This window comes from Centruroides sculpturatus, unplaced genomic scaffold (assembly GCF_000671375.1).
Source record: "Centruroides sculpturatus isolate CEXI.00-Female unplaced genomic scaffold, Cexi_2.0 scaffold1299, whole genome shotgun sequence".
Classification (NCBI taxonomy): Eukaryota; Metazoa; Arthropoda; class Arachnida; order Scorpiones; family Buthidae; genus Centruroides; species Centruroides sculpturatus.
In genome coordinates this window covers 182,262-204,419 of record NW_019385522.1, presented here as the reverse complement: position 1 = coordinate 204,419, position 22,158 = coordinate 182,262, and the positions used below count along the sequence as shown (strand labels likewise).

The window sequence follows — 22,158 nt, the reverse complement described above, 5'->3', positions numbered from 1 at the left end:
TATCATCCCATCAAAAATTAAAAAAAAANGATATTTTAGACCGGAATTTTTGAGATATTTTAAATTTGAAGATGACGTAACAAGCAATGTAGACCTATATTTTTGTGCTAAGCACGTTGTGTGCCTGTCTTGCTTGATTGGATGACGCGCTTTTACGTTAACGGGTTAATATGTTTAGTGATGTAATGATAATTACTTTAATAGTCAGTAATATCAATATTTTACAGTGAATGCTAAAACATTAACGAAATAAATTTAGCGTGTAAATCACTAAACTATACAAATCCGTATAGCTAAAAAAAAAAAATATATATATATATATACATAAGCAAGAGTTGCAAAATTTCTTATATTAATATTTTTTAAATAATAAAATATTAATTTTTACATCATAATTAACAGTACATTTTTCATTTAACTAAAACTTTTACAATTATTTTGTTTAAAAATAAATTAAACTTTCTATGATAACTATAATAAATCACTACCTCATTATCAATCACTTCAGGAATTTCAATACAAAACAGCCCAATTAGATTTGCAACTTACATGATATAATAATTATGAAGATTTTATTATATTTCATTAAATGGCAAAGTGCCTATAAATACTGATTAACTATGTATCTGCTCAATTCAATATGATGCAGCAAGGTATTCATGCAGACTCAATATATCTGAAAAGATAACAGTTTAATAATTAATGAGTATTTTTCTTTAATATTTACTTTATGCACATATAAAGTAATAACAGAGCAAATATTTTCAAATAAATTGACATTAATAATACTCTATTAAATTGGTTAAGTAATTTCTATTTAATTACTAAAATCTAAGATAAAAATATCTGAGTTCACATTTCAAGTATCTCTTCTGTATTTAGATGTCCTCGAGGATTAGTCTTAAATAGACTTACTCTTTTTTAATTTTGCAGACTATATTAATAATATCCTTTTACTTCCTTAGTCCTCCATTTTGGCTTACGCTGATATTAAGATATTAAATAACTGTCCTGACACTATATAGAATGAAACTGATACTCTTAACCTTGAACTTAGAATAAATCTCTCAATAATTGTTAGAAAAACATGTCATAAAATTTGGTCTTGTAAAACCATGTCATAATATCATTGATGCACAAGAATAGTGACAAAACTCAAAAAAATAGTTCTTCCAGAACATCCAGTTAATTAAAAGTTTCTTTTATTTCTGCAAGGCTTTGTCATGATCTTGAATTTTTAAAATTTTCAAATCTTTATTTCCAAAAAAGATTGAAAATTTTTAAAATCCAAGATCATGGCAAAGCCTTGCAGAAATAAAAGAAACTTTTAACTGGCTGTTCTGGAAGAACTATTTTTTGACTTGTGTCACTATTCTTGTGCATCAACGATATAAGTTTCATTAAATTCATATCTTTTTCATCCTTATACAGGTATACCTCACCTTACATCGGTAATTGGTTCCAGGAGAGGCGACGTAAGTTGAATCTACTTGTCACTAGGCTAAACCATAAATTACCATTTCCGGTTCTGTATTTTATTTATTAATGCATTTTTAATAATATATGGTTAATAAGGATCTATTTTAAGCTTACAAGCAAATAAATTTTATTTTTTAATATAGTACAGAAAAAAGTAATCTAAATTTACGAATGCATGTACTGTAAATACAGTACATACTTGTAAATGTATATATTTTAATATGATTTTGTGTGCTTTAAACGCTTTTCTAGTAATATTATGACTTCAATATTTGTGACGGACAGACGTAAAGTTGAATAAAACGAGTTAAACTTGATTTTTATTTTTCCATATACTTTTTTGACAAACGATGTATAATTGGGAACGATGTAACTCGAAACGACGTAAGTCGAGGTATACCTGTATTTCATTTCAAGTTTATCTTCAACTTACATATTGATAAAATAATAAAACAATTTTTTCTAAAATATTATGCTCACTCTGCTAATATCCAGTCTATTGTGAATTATGGTAGATCAGGGAATATGAACACCTTAAGATTAATGTCACTTTTCTCCAAAATGAAACAAATGTAACAGACTCTTTGGTATAGTTATTTTTTATACACCTATCTCCAAACTGCAAACACTTGGGTATGATAATCTGCTTTGTTTCTTAACTGCAGTAATTTTTCAAAAGAACCGTATTTGCTCAAATTACCACAAGATCATATTTTCCTGCAATAAAACTGTAGGAGTTTCATAATAAACCATTTTTTTAATTCAGAAATACAAATGTAAAAACAATAGAAACCCAAGTGAACTGAAAGCATTATATTGCCTTTATAAAGTCTTATAAAGGCAATATAATGCTTTCAGTCTAACTAGTCTTATAAAGGCAATATAATGCTCTGCACCCTTGAAAACCACTTAAAATATATTTTGTACCTGCCAATAACCTCATATGTAAGTTTATTATTCGAATGTCACTATACTACTGAGTCCAATAGGAAGAAGAGACTGTTGCAGAAGGGAATTGAAGTAATTCGACCAAAAGTAGTTGTTGACTTCCTCTTGGAAGAGTGGATGGTCAATGACTAATAATTAATACTGGTCTATATAACAAAGTGATCCTTGTTGGATAGGTTGTGAAGCCCCGCATGCGATTGAAGTTGCTAACCTTAACATCCAAAAGACTTCATATAAAACTTGTTTAACCTATTTGATGTTGAAATTTTTATTTGTTGCCTGTGACGCCATGTTGAATTTTCATCAATGTNTATTTGTTGCCTGTGACGCCATGTTGAATTTTCATCGATGTTAAGCCTAAAATTTTTTTTTTTAAATAATAATCGTGTTTACTGTATCATAAAAAATTATTTTTTTATGTTTCACAAGCAAAATATATATATTTAATAATATAAAAACAAAAAAAAAATTTTATTTTAAAAGTTCGTTTTAATATAAAAATTGTGATGCAAAGTGACATCTAGTATCAAAAATGTTCCAATGTAAACATAGAAATATTCGGGATCGCCCACACAGGTCAATGAGATCAACCCAAAAATTTTTGGGATCAACGTAGGACAGGTTAAATAAAATATCTTGTAAAAGTGCAAAAATAACTGCTTTTATGTGATAATAAAGTGTTTATATTTTTACAACAGATTCTATAAACTATATGGGAAGTCATCATCATCAACCATTATCAATCCACTGCAGGATGAAGGTCTCCCTAAGCCTCTTCCGCAATCTTTTGTTTTGAGCACTTCGCTTCCATGTTGTGCCAAGATGCCTCTTGATCTCATCAACCCACCGAGTGTGAGGACGTCGTCTTGGTCATTTTCGATCTCTTGGTATCCAATCAAGAACTTCAGATGTTCAGCGATGGTCAGTTCTTCTTGCAATATGTCCAGCCCACTGCCACTTGAGGGATTTATCTCTAGCAATGATATCGGTGACTCCTGTCATTTTCCTGATCCATGTTATACATTTCCGATCTCTCCTTGTTATGCCAAGCATACACCTTTCCATGTTCCTTTAGATAGTCTGTAATCTTTGGATCTCTGATTTTCTAAGAGTCCAAGTTTCTGATCCATAAGTGAGAACTGGCAAGACACACTGATCAAAAACCTTGCATTTCAGACACAGGGGCATCTGTTGATTTTTCAAGACTATACTATTCCTACCAAAAGCACTCCAGCCAAATTTTACATGTCTGTTTATTTCCTCCTTGATGTTGCCATTCATTAATATTCTTTGTCCCAGGTAAATGTAAGCATCTACCTTTTCCAATTCCATGTTATCTACTAGTAGTGTTTCTTCACATACAAAACTGTTGGACATAATTTTCGTCTTGTTCATCTTTAAACCAACTTCTTTACTTTTGTTTGCAAGTTCTTGAATCATGTCCTGGAGCTCTGAAGGACTATCTGTAATAATGGCTATGTTGTCAGCAAATCGAAGATGGGTCAGATGGTCTCCATTTATCAGTACACCTTTATTCTCCCAGTTCATTGATTAAAAAACACTTTCTAATACATTTGTAAAAAGTTTTGGGGAGATAGTATCATCTTGTCTCACTCCCTTTTCAATTTTAATGTCATTGGTATCTTGAAGCAAGCAAACTTTTGCAGTTGCCCCTTCATAAATGTTCTCAAGAATTTTGATATACATAGCTTCGATACCATATGCCTTTAGAGAGTTAGTGATTGCTGTTGTAGCTATAGAATCAAAAGCCTTTTCACAGTCAACAAATGCAAGTGGAATTTCGTATTCGTTCAACCTTTCAATGAGCTCTCTCACAACTTGAATGTGATCAAGTGTGCTATATCCACTCCTAAATCCAGCTTGTTCTCTTGATTGGGCAAGGTCCAGTTGTTTTTGTAGGCGATTTGTCAGTACCTTAGTGAAAATTTTATAAGTCACCAGGAGAAGACTGATAGGCCTGTAGTTCCTAAGGTTTCTATGTCACCCTTTTTATGAAGTAAGATTATTATTGATCTTTTCCAGTCTTTGGGGATTCTGCCACAATTAAGACAATCTGTAGAGAGTTTTGCAAGTATAGTTTCAGTAGCTTCACCAGCTTCCCTCAGCCATCCTCTCCCAGTGCCTTTCCTTTCTTCATATTTCTGATTGCAAGAATCTTCGTTAAAAATTTCAGGTACCTTATTTGTTGTCTCATATGTTGTTCTTACTGTTGGTGAAATATCTCTGGCATATAATTTTTTGTAGAATTCTTCAACTCTTGCTAATATTTCTTCTCGATCCCTGGTGATGGTGCCATCTTCTTTCTTCAGTGCAAAGATGTGTTTCCTTCCATTTCTTAATTGCTGTTTTGCATTTTTCAGACCTGTTGTTTTCAAGGACTGTTTTCACAAGGTCACAATTGTACTTTCTGATGTCTTCAGTAAAACATTTTTGGATTGTTTTGCAGAGTTCCAAGTATTCAATGTTTGACGTTATATCTTCTTTACTTCTCTTCATCATCCATCTTTTGTCCATCAATTGTCTTGTTTTTTCTGTTATTTTCTTGTTGGTCTTTCTAATTACATATCCTCCAATTTTAGCAGCTGTTTCCATAATGATCTTGGTAATCTGTCTGTTGGTTTCTGATATGTCAGTTTCCTCTTCAGTTAAATTTTCCAGGACCGCGAATTTGTTTTTCAGTTCCATCTCGAATGTTTCATGTTGCTCTTTAAGATTCTTCATGTCAACAGACTTGGTTATTCTTATAAGCTTTCTTCATTCCAATCTACTGTTAAGATGAAGCCTACATCTTACCAGCCAATGGTCACTGCCTGTATTAAATCTATTCAGAACATTGCAGTTCTCAACGTTGTGTCGTTTGTTCGATAGGATATAGTCATTCTCATATTTTCCTTCGTTTGGGTTGCTCCAGGTTCATTTTCTGCTTGACTTCTTTTTAAAAAATGAATTCATTATGTAAAACCTTTCTGCCTCAGCAAAATCCACAAGCATATCTCCATGTTCATTTCCTTTCCCATGTTCAAATTTATCAACAGAGGTTTCATTCTTTTCCTTTTTTCCAATTCTTGCATTGAAGTCACCCATGGCGATCTTTACATAATGTTTCCCTTTTCCATTCATCTGTTTTATTTCATCATAAAAATCCTCTATTTCTTCATCAGGGTGACTTGTTGTGGGAGCATAGACTTGGATGATCTGTAGTTTATATCTTTTTGAAAGTTGAAGAACTAATCTTGCCACTCTATTCGAAGAACTATCTAATTCTAAGATGTTATCTTTCAACCTTTTGCTTATTACGAAGCCAACTCCACTACTTTTTTTTATATAAAAAAAATATGGGAAGTATGTTCTCATAAATACTGCATTTATAGAAAAATTATTGGGCTGAAATTTGAAAAATTGTAGACATATAAATTTCCAGTTCTCCCTCTGTCTGTCCTTCCTTAATATCAAAAATGGAGTTAGATAGATGAAAATTAAGACCAAATATGGAAATCTTAGGACAGGAGGTCCAGATTAACTATATACTAACTTCCAATTTGAACTGGAAGTCACATTACTTCAATTCATAATTTTCCCCTGAATGGAGTTAGACGACCAGCAAACTTTATTGCTAACAGGAAAAGTATGATGTGCAGGGAATGACACCACTAAAAGAACTGAGAACATTTTGACAAAAAATTGCAGCCCAACATTGCATTGATGTCACAATAATTAAATAAATAATTACTTATGCTTCTAACACAATAAAGTGCTATAAATTGTAAAGCACGGTTTCATATCATCAAAATAATTACTTGTTAGAATTAGTTTGGTTTATTTGGTTATGGCAATGCAGCAAGTGAGCAATCTGCCAAGTGGGATGCATTCCAGGAAGACTTTTTATGTAAAGCTGGCCTCTAGTTGTTACTAACATGGATAAAACCACTGAACACTGGTAGTTGTAGGTTTAGGCTTGGCCAACAGGCTGGCACTCTGCAGCTTTCTGGGTTTCTTCAACAACCAGTGTTCAGTGATTTTATCCACTTAACTACTGGAGGATACTTATTAAGAAAGTACCATTAAGAAATAAAAAAATCTGGTGGCAGGTGCTATATGCTACCTATCACAGTAATGATATCTATTTCGCACTATATGGTTGTTGCAGTAATTAAGTGAATGTAATATATATATTTTTTAAATTATATACTTTTTTGTAAGAATTATATTTAGTTTATTATTTTGTTAAATTTTTTGCCAATAGATGGCACTATGTGTAAATCAGCAAATCAAATGTAGCTAAATTAATTGATTTACAGAAATTCAATATATACTTTGGGATGTAATGTCCAATATTATATAAGTTAGAAGTATGTAAACAACGTAACTGCCAAGTTTTGTAGTAATTGGTTGAATGGACGAGGAGTGTATAGTGAACAAACAAACAAACATCCTCATTTATATATACACACACACAAACATAGAAGATTTAGAACAGTCTGGAAGAAAAGAACTAGCCCAGAGCAAAATTTGAACCTGCAACCTCCACTTATCGTGTTATGTGCTGCCAGTCACGCCACCTGGACCTCCAAGAAATTTTTCACTTCCTGATGTATTTAAACCTAGATATAACCATTCATGGTTACTCACACCACCACACATCCACCTCTAATACCAAATTAATTAATATGTAATTATTAATAATAGCAAAATAATAGCCTGATTAATTACAACAATTGTTTGGTTTAGTATCAATGCATCATGCTTTGGGATGTTTAGTATATAAAGTTCGTAAAAAATTTTTTTAAAAATTCTAATGTCAAGACAATCTATTACAGTAGACCACTCTATAACACGGTAGATATGTTCCGTGTTGTATGAGTCACTTAAATACACAAGCCAATCACAGCCCGGCACGTGTGTAGTTTAGCGGCTACAACTGTTTGAAAGGTTTTCTTCCATAAAATTAATTGATTCTAGACTAATTTGACTCAACATTTCCAAATCACGTATAATTTTTTCAGAATAATCCATATAAACTAAGCTATAAACAAAAAATTGTAGGAATACTTAATGAGTGTGCACCGTTTGAACACGCCATTGCTTAAGCTTGTTTTCGTTGCAGAGCAGCTCATCGGACAACGGTCACATGTTTCCTGATAAGTTATTCTTTCTGCGAAAAATTCGCTGAACTTCGGAGACATCATTAAAAGAAATATAATTTTTATGGCCGTTGAATAATAAATAATTTTTAGTAGGTCTGCTGCTCGTTTAAACTCAACAGTTTGTGCAATGTCCACTATTTATCCAGATTTGACCAATCCTGTCGAGACACAAGTCGGCCGTGACAATCTGTCTCATTCTTTTACCGTGTTATACGAGCCTCTTTTAGCGTGTTATACAAACATAATCACAATTTTTCAGCCGTGTTATACAAATCCATCTTATATGAACCCGTGTTATAGGCGGGTCTATTGTATAGGGATTAGATTTTTCCCTTGTGAAGACATAATAATATCTGTAGTGATATTGGACCCTCTCGCCCTCCCTCTCTGGGGAGGGGTTTCGTCAGGGCAGATGCGATCCATCCATCAACACACGCTAATGAGGGGCCGTTAAGACCGGGGAAGAAAATGCAGGAAGAAGGAATATTTCAGAGAGAGGAATTTGGGACACGAGAGGGAGAGGGAGTGTGAAGTAGCGGTCCCTGAGAGTGAAATAAGGTTTTTTTGTGGAAAGATTGGACTGGTTAATTGGCGAGACAAACCGACGGGGCAGAATCCGCTGATTAAGAATGGGTTCCCTACAATATCCATTAAGTTTATGAAGTGCTATAAACATCTGTTATATTTGGAGAACTTCACACATACAAATTGATCATAATAAAGTGCTTGGTTCTAATCAATTTGTATGTGTGAAGTTCTCTGAATAAAGAAGTCTGTTCATTTCATTTTTAGAAGTCAAACTAGAATAGTTGGCATGTTATACATATATGGGCTTGGTTATAAACTCTGTAACCATATCTGTAGTATAGTTATAACTCTGTACCATATTCTCTATGAAAAGTTTGCATTCATCAAATTTTTACAGTATGCATATGGAGAATTGGCAAATTACAAATGCACCAAACTGCCATTAGTTGATACAACTGGAAGCTGGAAACAACTGACAAAATATAGCAGATTGGGTAAAAAGTAACTTATGACAACTCAAATTACTTCTGAACAATATAATATAATATTTAAAGTATTGATAAAATAAATTTCTAATGTATTAAAGTGTAATTCATTTCAGTTTTTTTTGTTTTGCTCATTCTCCATTTCTTGCTAATTGTATTGGGTTGTTCGGAAAGTAATTTTGTTTTTTTTATCACTAGATGGATTAATCGTATTTTCCCGCCATTTTCATTCTAAACCATATTACCATTATATATTTTGACAGTTAGCATTTTAAGGCTTATTTGTAAAAAATTTTGTTAGATTTTGTGCAATTGTTTATTTTTTGTGTCCCATCAAATATGGAAGATCAGAAGCAGCATTTTTGGCATATTTTGCTCTTTTATTACTGAAAAGGTAAGAATGCTGTTCAAGCGAGGAAAAAAAGTTGTGTGACGTGTATGGAGAAGATGTATTGACAGAACGACAGTGCCAAAACTGGTTTACAAAATTTTGTCTGGCAATTTCAATATTGAAAGATGCACCATGTTCTGGATGTCTAGTTGAAGCCAATGAAAACAAAATAAAGGTACTGATTGAGTCAAACTGCCGAATAACAACACATGAAATTATTAAGAGATTAATTAAATTTGTCAAATTGAACTGCTTATGATTTCTTGAAACAAATTGGTTTTGTTTCAAAGCTCGATATATGAGTTCCACATGTTCTTAAAGAGAGATGCTCTCTTTGGTGGGATTTTAAGAAAATTTTTTTTGGAGCTTTTCCCATACAATTTAACAATTGATTCAAAAGTGTACTGCCATTGAGTAAACAAATTGAGTAATATCATCAAACAGAAAAGGCGGCCAGAATTGATCAACAAAACAGGTGTAGTGTTTTACCACAATAATGTCAAATTTCACACAAGTTTGGTAACTGGTCAGAAACTGTTATAACTTAGATAGGTGGTGCTATCANAGGTCATTACCCAAATGCCCGAATCAGTGTGAATGTTTGCAACAATCACAAGGCAGTGCTGCTAGATGCAAGAAAATAAAATTTGTTCATTCAAAAAATTACGAATAGGACATAATTCCATATATGCTATACAGTATTATTAGCCAGATGATAATCGCTGATCTAAACTAAATTCATAGGCCGTTGATAATTTGGGGGTTGTCTTATAGGACAGATATATGATAACTATAAAACTGTGATGAAAATTTATATCTTGTTTTATCTGTGGAAATATGCCGTATATAAGAAAATATTTCCAGCTGATTGAAAATGGCCAATTGGCCAAACTATAAGTGTTTAATACAAAAAAAAAAAAAAACAGAAAAGAAAAAGAGGAAAATTAAAAAGAAATAAATCAAAAAGTTCTTTTAAGCTTCTGTTTTTAATTAGCAAGTTGAAAATAGTGTTGCCACCTTTTGAAAATCGCTGACCCGGACGGCATGTCAGGTTTGTTCGAACAGAAGTTCCTGACGCGTGCACAATGTCATTTTACAATGCGAAGAATAACGTGCATGCCGGTCCTAAATTAGTTACAGTTAGGGACTTTGCGTAGGAGTAAGGTAAGTAACCTAAATTAAGAAAGAACCGGTACAGATAACTTAGCTCTATTTGAGACGTGTACGATCATACAAGCAAAAAAAAAAAAAAAAAAGTCAACAGGGGTTGCGCACCACACATTGGCGTAAACAGACTAACATGACAGAATTGCAGATGAGTTCCAGTGAGGGTGAATTCTTTCACTGTTAAAATAGTGTAAATTTGTAAAAATATTTTCAAGAACTTTGTTTCATCGTAATTTCACAATTTTCCGGACAAAATTAATAGTTCACCAAGACAGTGAGTCAATTCCCGGACTGTCCGGGTGAAAACCGGATGGGTGATAACACTAGTTGAAAGTGTTAAATAATTCATAATTATTTAACACTTTCTTTCATTATCCAAATTATTTCAAAAGTTATCAATTAAAATATAGTTGTTCTCATATTTACATCAAGAGTCTGTCATATGCATCATGCATATGATTCATCATATGATCCTCATATGCCATAAAAATGTTTGGTTTGTTATGAATATGGATATAGCCTTACAGTATTCTATAACTACTGCCTTAGGCTAGTATCAGCTTTGCAAATGTTTATGGATATGGATACGGTATGGAGTTTATAATCCAGCCCACAGGAAGTAAAATTATTTGTTTGAAGGTAGCCAAAATGTTACAAAGTTTATATAATAAAAATGTTCATTAACTAAAGTATATTGATCAGTAGAGTCTTAATTATATAGCACAGTAAAATAAAATATTTTTTAAAAATATAATTGGGTTAATAATATTTTAAAAAATTAAAAAAAGTTTATGTAGAATTTAATTTCAAAAAGGGCCTATAGTTTTTTTTTAGAAAACTTCCTAATTTACATCTTGGAAAACTTCATTACAAATGTCTGTTTTCTCAATTGAATTGTTCTTCAAAGCTATCAGCCAATTGCAGAGACAGAGAAACAGAGACGTTAAACGACGTTTATCAACAGAACGGCCTATAGATGTTGGCTGGCTGAACTGAGGTTTAAAATGCGTTGCAAAGACGATCGTCTATTTCTGACCGTTCTCTAAACGAACTTCGGCAAAACATTGGCTCTTACTTACTTCACTATTACTCCCGTTTTAGGAGTCGTTCGGCCAATTGGGTTATTTGTGTGATGTCAGAAATAGTAGCCAGCTATATTCCGAAAGCTTCCAGAAATAATATCTTAAGGCCATCAAAACCATTGTTCGGCAATTAATGACAATCCTTTTCCATTTCGATATTTAATTTCATCACCAATATGGTTTAAAATACGAACAAATCCATATTTAGAAAATTTATACCGAATTCAGAATAATTTTTAAGGAATTATTTCAACATCTTATTACTGTCAAAATGAATAATTTTAAATATTTTATTATTAATATTACATTTGTTTTTATATCTATAGGATTTCTGTAATTATTAAAATTGTCTCGTTTGTTTAACAGTACAATGACTCCGAAATGCATTAACGTTTTATAACTGACATGGTACTCAAATTGTAAATAAATACATCTGATTTAAATTAATTGAAGGTTTAAGTCTTCACCCATTTGAATATCAAAACTGGAACATTTAAAACAAATTTAAAGTATTTTATTTTGTTGTTTTTGCTCCAAGCAATTAATTAATAAATAATTTTGTCAATTTGTACCAATTACAACATTTATCACAGGAACGATATCTGTTTTATCTAAACTTTTCCACGAACAAAGCTACCACTCAAATTGAAAAGCTTTCTAAACCTGCTGTCAAGTGAGTCTAGAAAATAGGTCAAATAACTTGTTTCTAATCGCTGTCTATATTGTGGCAGGAGAGAAATGCAGTCTCTGCAATGAAATTTTTCTGAACAGCTGTCTACCCGATCTGTAAACCACCGTTGGTCTCTAAACATTGTCTCTGCAATCGGCTGTATGTGTCTCAATCTTCTAATTGGTAAGACATTGGCAAAAAAAACCACATAATCTTGGAAACATGATCATTACCATGTTATCCGATATATTTATAGAAAAGTGATCATTATAGCTTAATGCTTGCAATACTTGCACAAGTTCTACACTGGACAAGTTTTCAAATCAAAAACTTTTTTTTTAACAATCACAAAAACCTACATCTTTATAATCAGGACTCTACTATATTTAACAAGTTTTTTATATATTAATAAATCAACTTACAATCAAAATGTTCATATAATTCTTCATAAAACAAGTGATCCCCTTGAAATAGTTTTAATTTTTCCTGGTATTAATTCAACCATTTCTTTAATCAGAGGAAGTTCCTCTTTTATTGAATTTTCTTGTGATGGATACTTCTTAATGTAATTTATTACATATTTATAATATTTTTCAGTTATCATTATATTTTCTAGTTGCTTTTGTGGTTCAGCAAAAAGTTTAGAATAAAGTCTTCCAATACAGAAATGTGCAACAAGAGCAGGACGAACAACATCCTCTGCAAATTTCTCAGGCAGTTTATTATTCTCTTTTAATGTATCAATAAATTTTTCAAAATAGTGAACAGCTTTAAAGATTAATGCATTTACTTTCTTTATAGCATGACTGCTGGATTGCCTGCTTTCATCATTTTTCATAATGCTCAATTTAATATCCATTATTTCAGAGTATGTTTCTGCTAATTCAAACATTAATTGCCTACATATTAACAAATAAAACTGTGGATTTAATTGCTGCAAAATCTCTTCTAAAAGATCAATTCTTCTTTTGTGCATTTTGCATTGGCGATCAGCATTGGATTCAAAGAAGGCCAGTAATTTATACAGACGACTTGAATCCTGTGTTAACTGTACATAATCAGTAGTATGACCATCAAGAGTAAAATAATCTTTTGCCACTTTCAGCCAGTTTTGTACAGAATGAAAAACTATTCTAGCTTTTTCAAAAGTAAGAATATACTGATTTGTTATATTTTGCTCTATTTTTTTTACTTCTGGTGAATCTATAAGAACATACTGATCTTCATTAATTGGATCTGATAAATGCCTTTTTTCATTTTCTTCCTTAAAATTATCTCCATCTTTTTTTGCAGCTCTCAATAATACTTCCTGTTCAGATATTGTGAAAATAAACAAACCATAATTAATCCAACATCTAGCAATCGATGCTTTGCAATGTTTTATTTTATCCCATTGCTCTTCATTTTTTTCTCCTTTGTTTTCAACTTTCTTTTCAAAAATTGATAATATATACTCAGCACATGCCAAAAAGTGTCGACTCGCAGACAGGTTATCACTCGCAAAATAATACTGAGAAAGAGTTGCAGAATTCAATGACCATTCAATTGGGTCATAATCATCAGTCTCCAGTTGTCTCTGGAGTGTATTGAAACAATAGAGAGCAGCTGTTTCATTTTCTTCTAAATTCTTATATACTTGTGCCAAGTAATACAAAGTATGGGTATAAACTTTTTCAAAAATTAGACTTCCTTGCTCATTATTGGAATTCTTTAAAAACAGTTGCACTGCATCAATAGGAATTACTGAAGGATTTTCAGTCAAATACTGCTTATACATATTCTCAGCCTTTTTCAAATATTCACAAGCTTTTTTTAATTCATTTCGTCCAGACCACAATATTCCTAACTGATTCAAAGCTTTCATACATAAAATACAATACTTTGGACTGCAATCATTATCCTTAATGTATTCCAAACATTTCTTGAAACACTCTTCACCTTCAAATATTTCTTCTGTGTCAATAGCGATTATTCCTAAATCATAATTAATTAACGATAATAATAAAACAGTTAAATCTGTATCGTTAATTTTATTAATATTTAGATCAGAGTCAAGCTCCTGGAGAAGTTTCCGTGCTTCGTACTTTGATTTGTAAGGATGACTTGGCGGATCATTTTTACTTTCTTCGTCTAACAGTCTCCTAATTTCTGTATATTTTTCTTTTACTTTATCGAGTGAATCAGCTTCTAAAGACATTTTCTTCTTTACGGAAACAAACCACAAATACTTCCCAAAATAATTTGACGTTTGCTGCTAATGCCCTCTAGTGATGCATTTTTATACACAATATTTTTAATAAAATTAAAAACACGAATAAAATATTGACTGTATCTAAATATATTTTATTATAATATATAATGTGTTTAATATTAAAAGACTATTTATTAATAAAATTTCATTTAAATAATATTTGCTTAAATGATTATGTCAATTATAATCGGATTTAACGGCAGTGATTATTTTTATATATTATTTTTTAAGTTATCGTTTGAAATCAAAAGAAAATAAACTAAATTTATTTATTTTCTGCTTCTGTTTATTCGAACTTTATCTTATAGAACTTTGTGATTATGGACTTTATTTATTTATTTATTGTATTTATTTTACATTCTATTCCCTCGCGGACCAAATGGTTATTTTTATGGAATAAAATAAATATAATTATAAAACAGACAGGACACGAGGAGTGTANTTACTTTCTCTGATATTTTTCCAAATTGTGTCGTGGGATGATCTTATCGCGTCATTGTTTATTTTAAAAACTGTTCTCCATCTAAAAGCCTCTTTCTTAAGCTCGCTAAGCCCTTCTACCGCTTGTTCAACATCAGGGATAATTTTTTCATATTTAAGCTTAGGGCGTGGTACGTACTTGGGACCAAATTTGCAAGCCTCCTTTAGGCACGTTGGTGGTGTAACATTATCCCAACTTACTATTTCAGATACTGCTTGTGGCTTTGTGTTTCCTTGTTGCTTTGCTCTTATCCATCTCATTTTCTTCCTATAATTCAAACTCAACCTTTCTGCGACCTGCTCCGCTAAGTTTATTACTCTGCTATTAACATTACCAAGTAATTCCGGATCTGTTTCGTACAGTTGATTTTCTACTTCTATTAGTCTTTCAATCAAATAATATTTCCTGCGCCGAACATTGCGTATTGCCTTTCTTAAACATAATAATCTTAGTCTTGGAAGAAGCGACGCGCATCCCTGCGGCAAGTGTATTCTCCAGATAGACATAGGAACAACACCCAACTGTTTACATTCCGTTAAGAATTTTAGTTTGGCTTCGTTCTTGCAAATCTTCAGAACTAACTTTCTATAATATCTGGCCGGCATTGCCATCATTCATTCTATTCATTCTATCTCTAACTGCATTACTATTTAACAAAAATTCACTATACCTTTAAAATGCAGTCTAGTTTACATCTGTCGAACGTTTTCGACAGATGTAAACTAGATCCTGATGAAGGTTTGTGAATCAGACCGAAAACGTTCGACAGATGTAAACTAGACTGCATTTTAAAGGTATAGTGAATTTTTGTTACATGCAATGTATATAAATATTCCTTAGTAGCTTGAAATGTTATTGAATTTGTCAATTAAGCAATACTGTGTGATAAACCACAATATTTAATTTAGAACTTATATACTTTTAATATTTTTTTTAATTAAAAATTTATCTAAATTTCCATCAGGAGACATTTTAATTAACTTTAAATGTTGGAAAATAGGTATGATGCCTTAATTTGATATCTTTAGGTTGATTAAGTCTGGATGAAAAAAGATTTTGTTTTTATTTTATATAGTCTTTATTATAAAAATTTATGTTTGCTGAACTTTCTACTATTATGGTTTTTGTTACAGTATTGTTTACATTTTGCATACTAATTATCAATACAGTTTACTGTGAATTTTTACCTCTAATTCTGTAATAGTCAATTTTACTCTGTATAATTTTGAATGGTTATGCTTTCTACTTATTTATTGAGTACATTTTTGATAGAATAATACAGCTGTCCCTTGATAATCCGACAGGTATGGGACCGAAGGGGTGTCAGATTACCAAAAGTGTTGGATTACGTTCATTATGGGCCTGGCCAAACTCACTATAGGCATGGAAAAAAAGGCCTTCTTAGTGAGAGTTAATAGTGAAAACAAGATATAAACTGAAACCACTTTGTCTAAGGAACATTATTTTATTGATTCAATTGCTTGTTGATCTACCATTTAGATCAACTAAACAATTTAACTCCTCCTGGGACTACTCTCACTTCCTCAGCAGTTTATTTACAAATATAATCAAACACCAATCAATTTGCTGAGCTTATTATTTATTTAGTTCAATTTAACTCCTCCTGAGACAAAATCATATGGGTGACTTTGTACTTATCTGTAATAAATAGGAAAAACATTGCCAATTCACCATTTAAAAATTCAAGAAAAACTATAGTAACCAATTACCATAACTAATAAAGAAGACCGTCCGTCTAAAATCGGGGACAATACAGGCATCTTGGTACAGACAGATTAATTAAAGATGCTTACTTGTTAGTAAGATATAATGAAAGTGGTATTTTTTTAAACTCTTTTCGTCCTGTAGGCACTAAGAAGGCCTTTTTTAGTAAGACCCACACAACAGGTCGACCGGGTAGTGAGGGATGGGGCTCGACATATCCAAACGGACCCCCCCGAAAAATTACTGGAGATTTTTCGACCTGTTTGGATTCGAACCCGGATCCCTCAGAGCGGTAGGCTGCCACCTTGACCGCTCGGGTATTCGGCCGAATTATTACTGTATGTCAATAATCAAACGCTAAAGTTAGTCTAATCATATCTAATGAATATAAAATGTAAACAATAAATTTTTAAAATAACATTTCATGCAAAGCATGATTAAATTTATAATTGTAATAAATATAAAAAAAAGAATTTGCAAAATCTTTATTAAAGATTTTAGTGTTTTCTATCTGGCAACGTACTGTATGCGAGATGTTTATGTTATTTCAACGGATCGGGCATTGTAAGGTTGATAATAGGGGAATTGATTTGGAAAAACCCACTTATTCATCTCTGATATAAATTCGAATGCGTAGTCATTATACGATAAATCACTTGATAAAATAAAATTATTAAATATGCCTGCGTAAGTTAAGAAAATATTTATTTCAAACGAGCGATAATTTTGTGTGCATTTCAATTTTTTCAAACAAAAATAGGCATATTTTGTGTCAGTCACTTTTCAACACAGTCTAATGAATGATTCATAATTTGTGAAAGAAAATATTGTCATTACAATAAATGTTTTGATGAATTAACAATATCTGAATTAATTTACAAGAACAAGTAATTCAATTAGTAAAAATATGGTGTAGAGCACAGAAAAAGTCTTCCTCGTTCTGAAAAGAAAAATAAAATTATTTCATTATTATTTATAGCTTTATTATTTATCATTTATAATGATAAATGATAAATAATTATGTTGGCATATCGTACATATCAATCCAGCATAACATTTTTGAACATTTTGAATGATCTTTATCAGGCTGTAATTAAAAGGAAAATTACAAGTGCTGAAAGAATGCAAATCAAATAAAAAAATAATATAGTGTATAATAATATGTTTTAAATTGTTTAATTGTGTTAAATGTTTTTTCATTCTTTTGGCACTTGTAATTTTTTTACTTGATCATAATTTGATGATGATTATTTAAAATGGTCAAAAACATTAGCAGTAAGTAATTATTGTTGGAATGATATAGTGTTTAAGTGTATTATATATATAAGGATCATTCAAAAAGAAACGAGCTGGAGACTGGAATGTGAAAATTGATGACAGAACTGTAATATCGTCGCGTATGTAAGAAGCTTTGTAGTCATGCGGTAAGCACCTGTGACCCTCTAGCAGCGGGCTGTGATCTTCCGTTCTGTTGTCGGAACCACACATTCTTACGCAACAATATTACAATTCTGTCATCGGTTTTCACATTCCAGCCTCTGGCTCGTTTCTTTTTGAATGATCCTCATACTTTTATCCAGTTTGCTCACTGGTTTTATTTGCAGAATATTTTTTTCTTTGGTATAATATTTATCATTAGCAATAATTAATACCTAACTTTTATACAATAAACGATTGGTTTCATGTTACCTAAAAGAACACAATAAAACATTGATAGTATTTGTTTCAATAGATTACATGCAATGTTTCTATTCATTCTATCTCTAACTGCATTACTATTTAACAAAAATTCACTATACCTTTAAAATGCAGTCTAGTTTACATCTGTCGAACGTTTTCGACAGATGTAAACTAGATCCTGATGAAGGTTTGTGAATCAGACCGAAAACGTTCGACAGATGTAAACTAGACTGCATTTTAAAGGTATAGTGAATTTTTGTTACATGCAATGTATATAAATATTCCTTAGTAGCTTGAAATGTTATTGAATTTGTCAATTAAGCAATACTGTGTGATAAACCACAATATTTAATTTAGAACTTATATACTTTTAATATTTTTTTTAATTAAAAATTTATCTAAATTTCCATCAGGAGACATTTTAATTAACTTTAAATGTTGGAAAATAGGTATGATGCCTTAATTTGATATCTTTAGGTTGATTAAGTCTGGATGAAAAAAGATTTTGTTTTTATTTTATATAGTCTTTATTATAAAAATTTATGTTTGCTGAACTTTCTACTATTATGGTTTTTGTTACAGTATTGTTTACATTTTGCATACTAATTATCAATACAGTTTACTGTGAATTTTTACCTCTAATTCTGTAATAGTCAATTTTACTCTGTATAATTTTGAATGGTTATGCTTTCTACTTATTTATTGAGTACATTTTTGATAGAATAATACAGCTGTCCCTTGATAATCCGACAGGTATGGGACCGAAGGGGTGTCAGATTACCAAAAGTGTTGGATTACGAAAGTGATTACATATTTGGCATTGTTTTGTTAGAAGTAGCCTACAATATTCCCTACTCCAACTGTTTGAACAGAACTGCTCAAGGAAAACACACGAAATGTGTGTCATTGTGTAAGAATTGGGTGAGGAGATTCATGTTGCAACATGCTTCTGTGCAAACAGACACGTAATGGGAACGGGTACCTTGACGGGAGGTGCGTCGGACTATCAAGGGACAGCTGTAATTTATTTTATTAATTAAAATAACTATTTTGTCCATGTATTGTACAATGGCATTAATTTAAATTTGATAGGACAAAGTTTATATTTAAATATCCAATAATATATTTATTTATTTATAAATGTGATATTTTCTGTTGAAGAATAATTTATCTCTATTTCTCACTTTATTAAGTTAAAGACATTGGTTCTTGATTTTAATGATAATTAAATTTTAAAGTAATGGATATATCAGAAATGTCAATATCATTGTTGTTTGAATAATATTGAATTGCAATACAAATATCACATTTCTTCACTTTTATGCAAATAATAGTAATTTAATTATTATTATTATTTTTATTTGGTTCTTTTATTGTGAAAACATTTTTAAAAATTTGTTTTTTTTTGTATTATTTTAATGTTTTGTATTTTTATTATACTTAATTTATAAAGTTAATGTATCTAATCATATTTTCATGAATGAGACTTTTATATAAGTTCTACAGATTGTATATTTGAATTAGTCAAAATAAATAGTAACAACTGTGATAATATGCAATAACAATGTTAATGAAATTATAACAGTATATTGCATGATTTAACTAATTCTTAGTTCAATTATTTTATTTTATTTATGGAGTTTATGTGAAATTAATCTGTTTCATATTTAAAAAAAATCATTTATTAGTTTTATTCAAATTTATTAAATTTTCATTTTTATGCAAAAAGGTTTTTAAATGAAATTTCTTAAAAATGATTCACATTATTTTTTGATTAAATTAATTTGAATGTTTTAGGTATTGCTCTGTTAACTCTGCCTGGTTCTTTAAGCAACTTTTCACAATGTTTCAGTTACACGTCTCTTTTACATCTAATTTTTGTGATATAATTTATTTGACTTTTTTTTATTGCTTGAAATAAGAAAACTTTTATTACATAATAAAAGTTTTTTCTAACTCTTTTCGTCCTGTGGGCATTAAGAGGGTCTCTTTTAGCAAGCCCGTTATGGCTTTGGCCAGGTCCATAATAGGGCAGCCAGGTAGTGAGGGATGGGGCTCAATATATCCTGTCTTTGTACAATGTTCCTACCAGTGACTTGAGATGGGCCTGGACCTGAGAGGTAGAAGTCGCTCGGCACTAAATCAGGGCTATATGCTGGGTGTTTAAAAAGTTCCAAGCTGGGTGGAAGTCTTCACACACCTTTAATGTGTGAAGATTTCCACCTCTTCCCTGAACTGAAAACATGACTAAGAGGGCAGAGGTTCGAGACTAATGACAATCTTCAAAACAATGTTAAGGCACATCTCAAATCACTGGTGGCAACATTCCATGAAGAGGGGATTGCAAAGCTTGTCCACAGATATGACAAATGCCTCAATCTTCATGGTGATTATGTCAAAAAGTAATCATGTTTGTACCTAACTTTTCGTAATAAATTCATTTTATTTATACTTGTCTTTGTTTTATGAACCATTAGAGGTTGAAAAAAACTGCCTACATAGATAACCATTGTTTTTTCCATCTGTAACTGCATTTGATCAGAGACAAAAGTAATACTAAAATTTTTAAACAGTAAATGTTAGTATTTGGTAAAATTTTTACTTTTACCAAATACTAACATTTATCATAGTATAGAAGGTTATCTATTTAGTTTTTAATCTTTAAAGTTTTAATAGTTTTTAAAAGTTTATTTAAAAAAAATTTTTTTAGAAATAAATAGAGTATTGAGTTATTAATTACATAGTTACACTTAAGCAATTTATAAATTCAAGTTATGTAAAGGTCTACAGTCCTCATTACTTACGTAACTTGGAGTATTGCTTTATTCAACAATTTGTTTTATAATTTTTGTTTATATTTCAGAGATAATATATGGGATCTAGCAATTGAGAAAGCAAGAACAGCTGAAAAAGATGGTATTATATTAAAAATTTATTTTATATCTAGATCATAATGTAAATATTAATTTTGTTAATAAAGTCTGCTTTTAATAAATAGTTATTTTGTGCTAGATTTGTATAGGCCTGTAATATAATTATTTTTTAACATATGTTTTAACTATGAAATAATTGTATATGTGAATATTTAAGATAAAATATATGTATATAATAGAATAATTTAATGAAATGTATAATAAATTATGTGATCTTATACAAAATTTTAAAATTATTTATGATACTTATTTGATTAACTAATAATAGGATATTTATATCTTTACATCACTGCTTTTTATTGGTGAAACATACAATTTTATGGTACCCAAGTTCAAATTCAAATTTTTCTTAGAACAGTCTGTTAATTGCATAATTTGAAATTTGAGTTTTGTCATTGCCATTTGGAAAAATTGGCAATTTTTTTACAAAAATTTAATGATGAAAAAATGATTATTTTTCTTATCATTTGATAAATTTTAACATAGTGTTTTGCAATAGACATATCACCTTTCAAACCAGAAAAATATTTTAATCTCAAGTACTTTCAACCTTAGAACATATCCATAGGATACACAAAACAAATTTCAAAAATTTGAACAAAATATGTTTAAGTACATATTGTTCTAGAGAATTTAAAAATTCTTAAAAGTAAAAATAGAATATTTACATATATAAAACATTTTTAAGTATACAAAAATCTTGGAATTAACAATACATATATGTAAATAAAAGCATTTACTTTCTACTTTTATATATTGTTAATTCTAAGATTTTTGTATACTTAAAAATGTTTTATATATTTAAATATTCTATTTTTACTTATAAGAATTTTTAAATTCTCTAGAACAGTACTTTCAAATTTTTGAAATTTGTGTTCTGTATCTTAAAGATATGTTCTGAGGTTGAAAGTACTTGAGATGAAAATATTTTTTGCTGGTTTGAAAGATGATGTTTATTGTAAGATAAGTAACCAGTTAAGGATTTTTCATTATACTGTATACAGTGTATTGCATTCTGTAGTGTACTTTATTTACTTTTAAGTCAGGCCACAGCATCAGAAGTAATTGATTCAAGAAAGAATGCAAATTAATCAAAACTAAAATATTATAAAATTATAACAATCCATGAAAAACCTTTTTTTACGAGTGTTATGTCACTATTAAATTCCACAA

General features: G+C 30.5%; 1 protein-coding gene across 1 annotated transcript; it reads right to left on the bottom strand.

Moving 5' to 3' along the window:
• Nucleotides 1-402: 402 nt before the first annotated feature.
• Nucleotides 403-14,161, bottom strand: LOC111639783 (KIF1-binding protein homolog). Its single transcript, XM_023385724.1, has 2 exons — nucleotides 12,338-14,161; nucleotides 403-676 (listed from the first exon to the last, which is right to left on the bottom strand). The coding sequence occupies exon 1, from the start codon at nucleotides 14,110-14,112 to the stop codon at nucleotides 12,361-12,363; it is 1,752 nt and encodes a 583-aa protein (XP_023241492.1). The 5' UTR covers nucleotides 14,113-14,161; the 3' UTR covers nucleotides 403-676; nucleotides 12,338-12,360.
• Nucleotides 14,162-22,158: the final 7,997 nt, after the last annotated feature.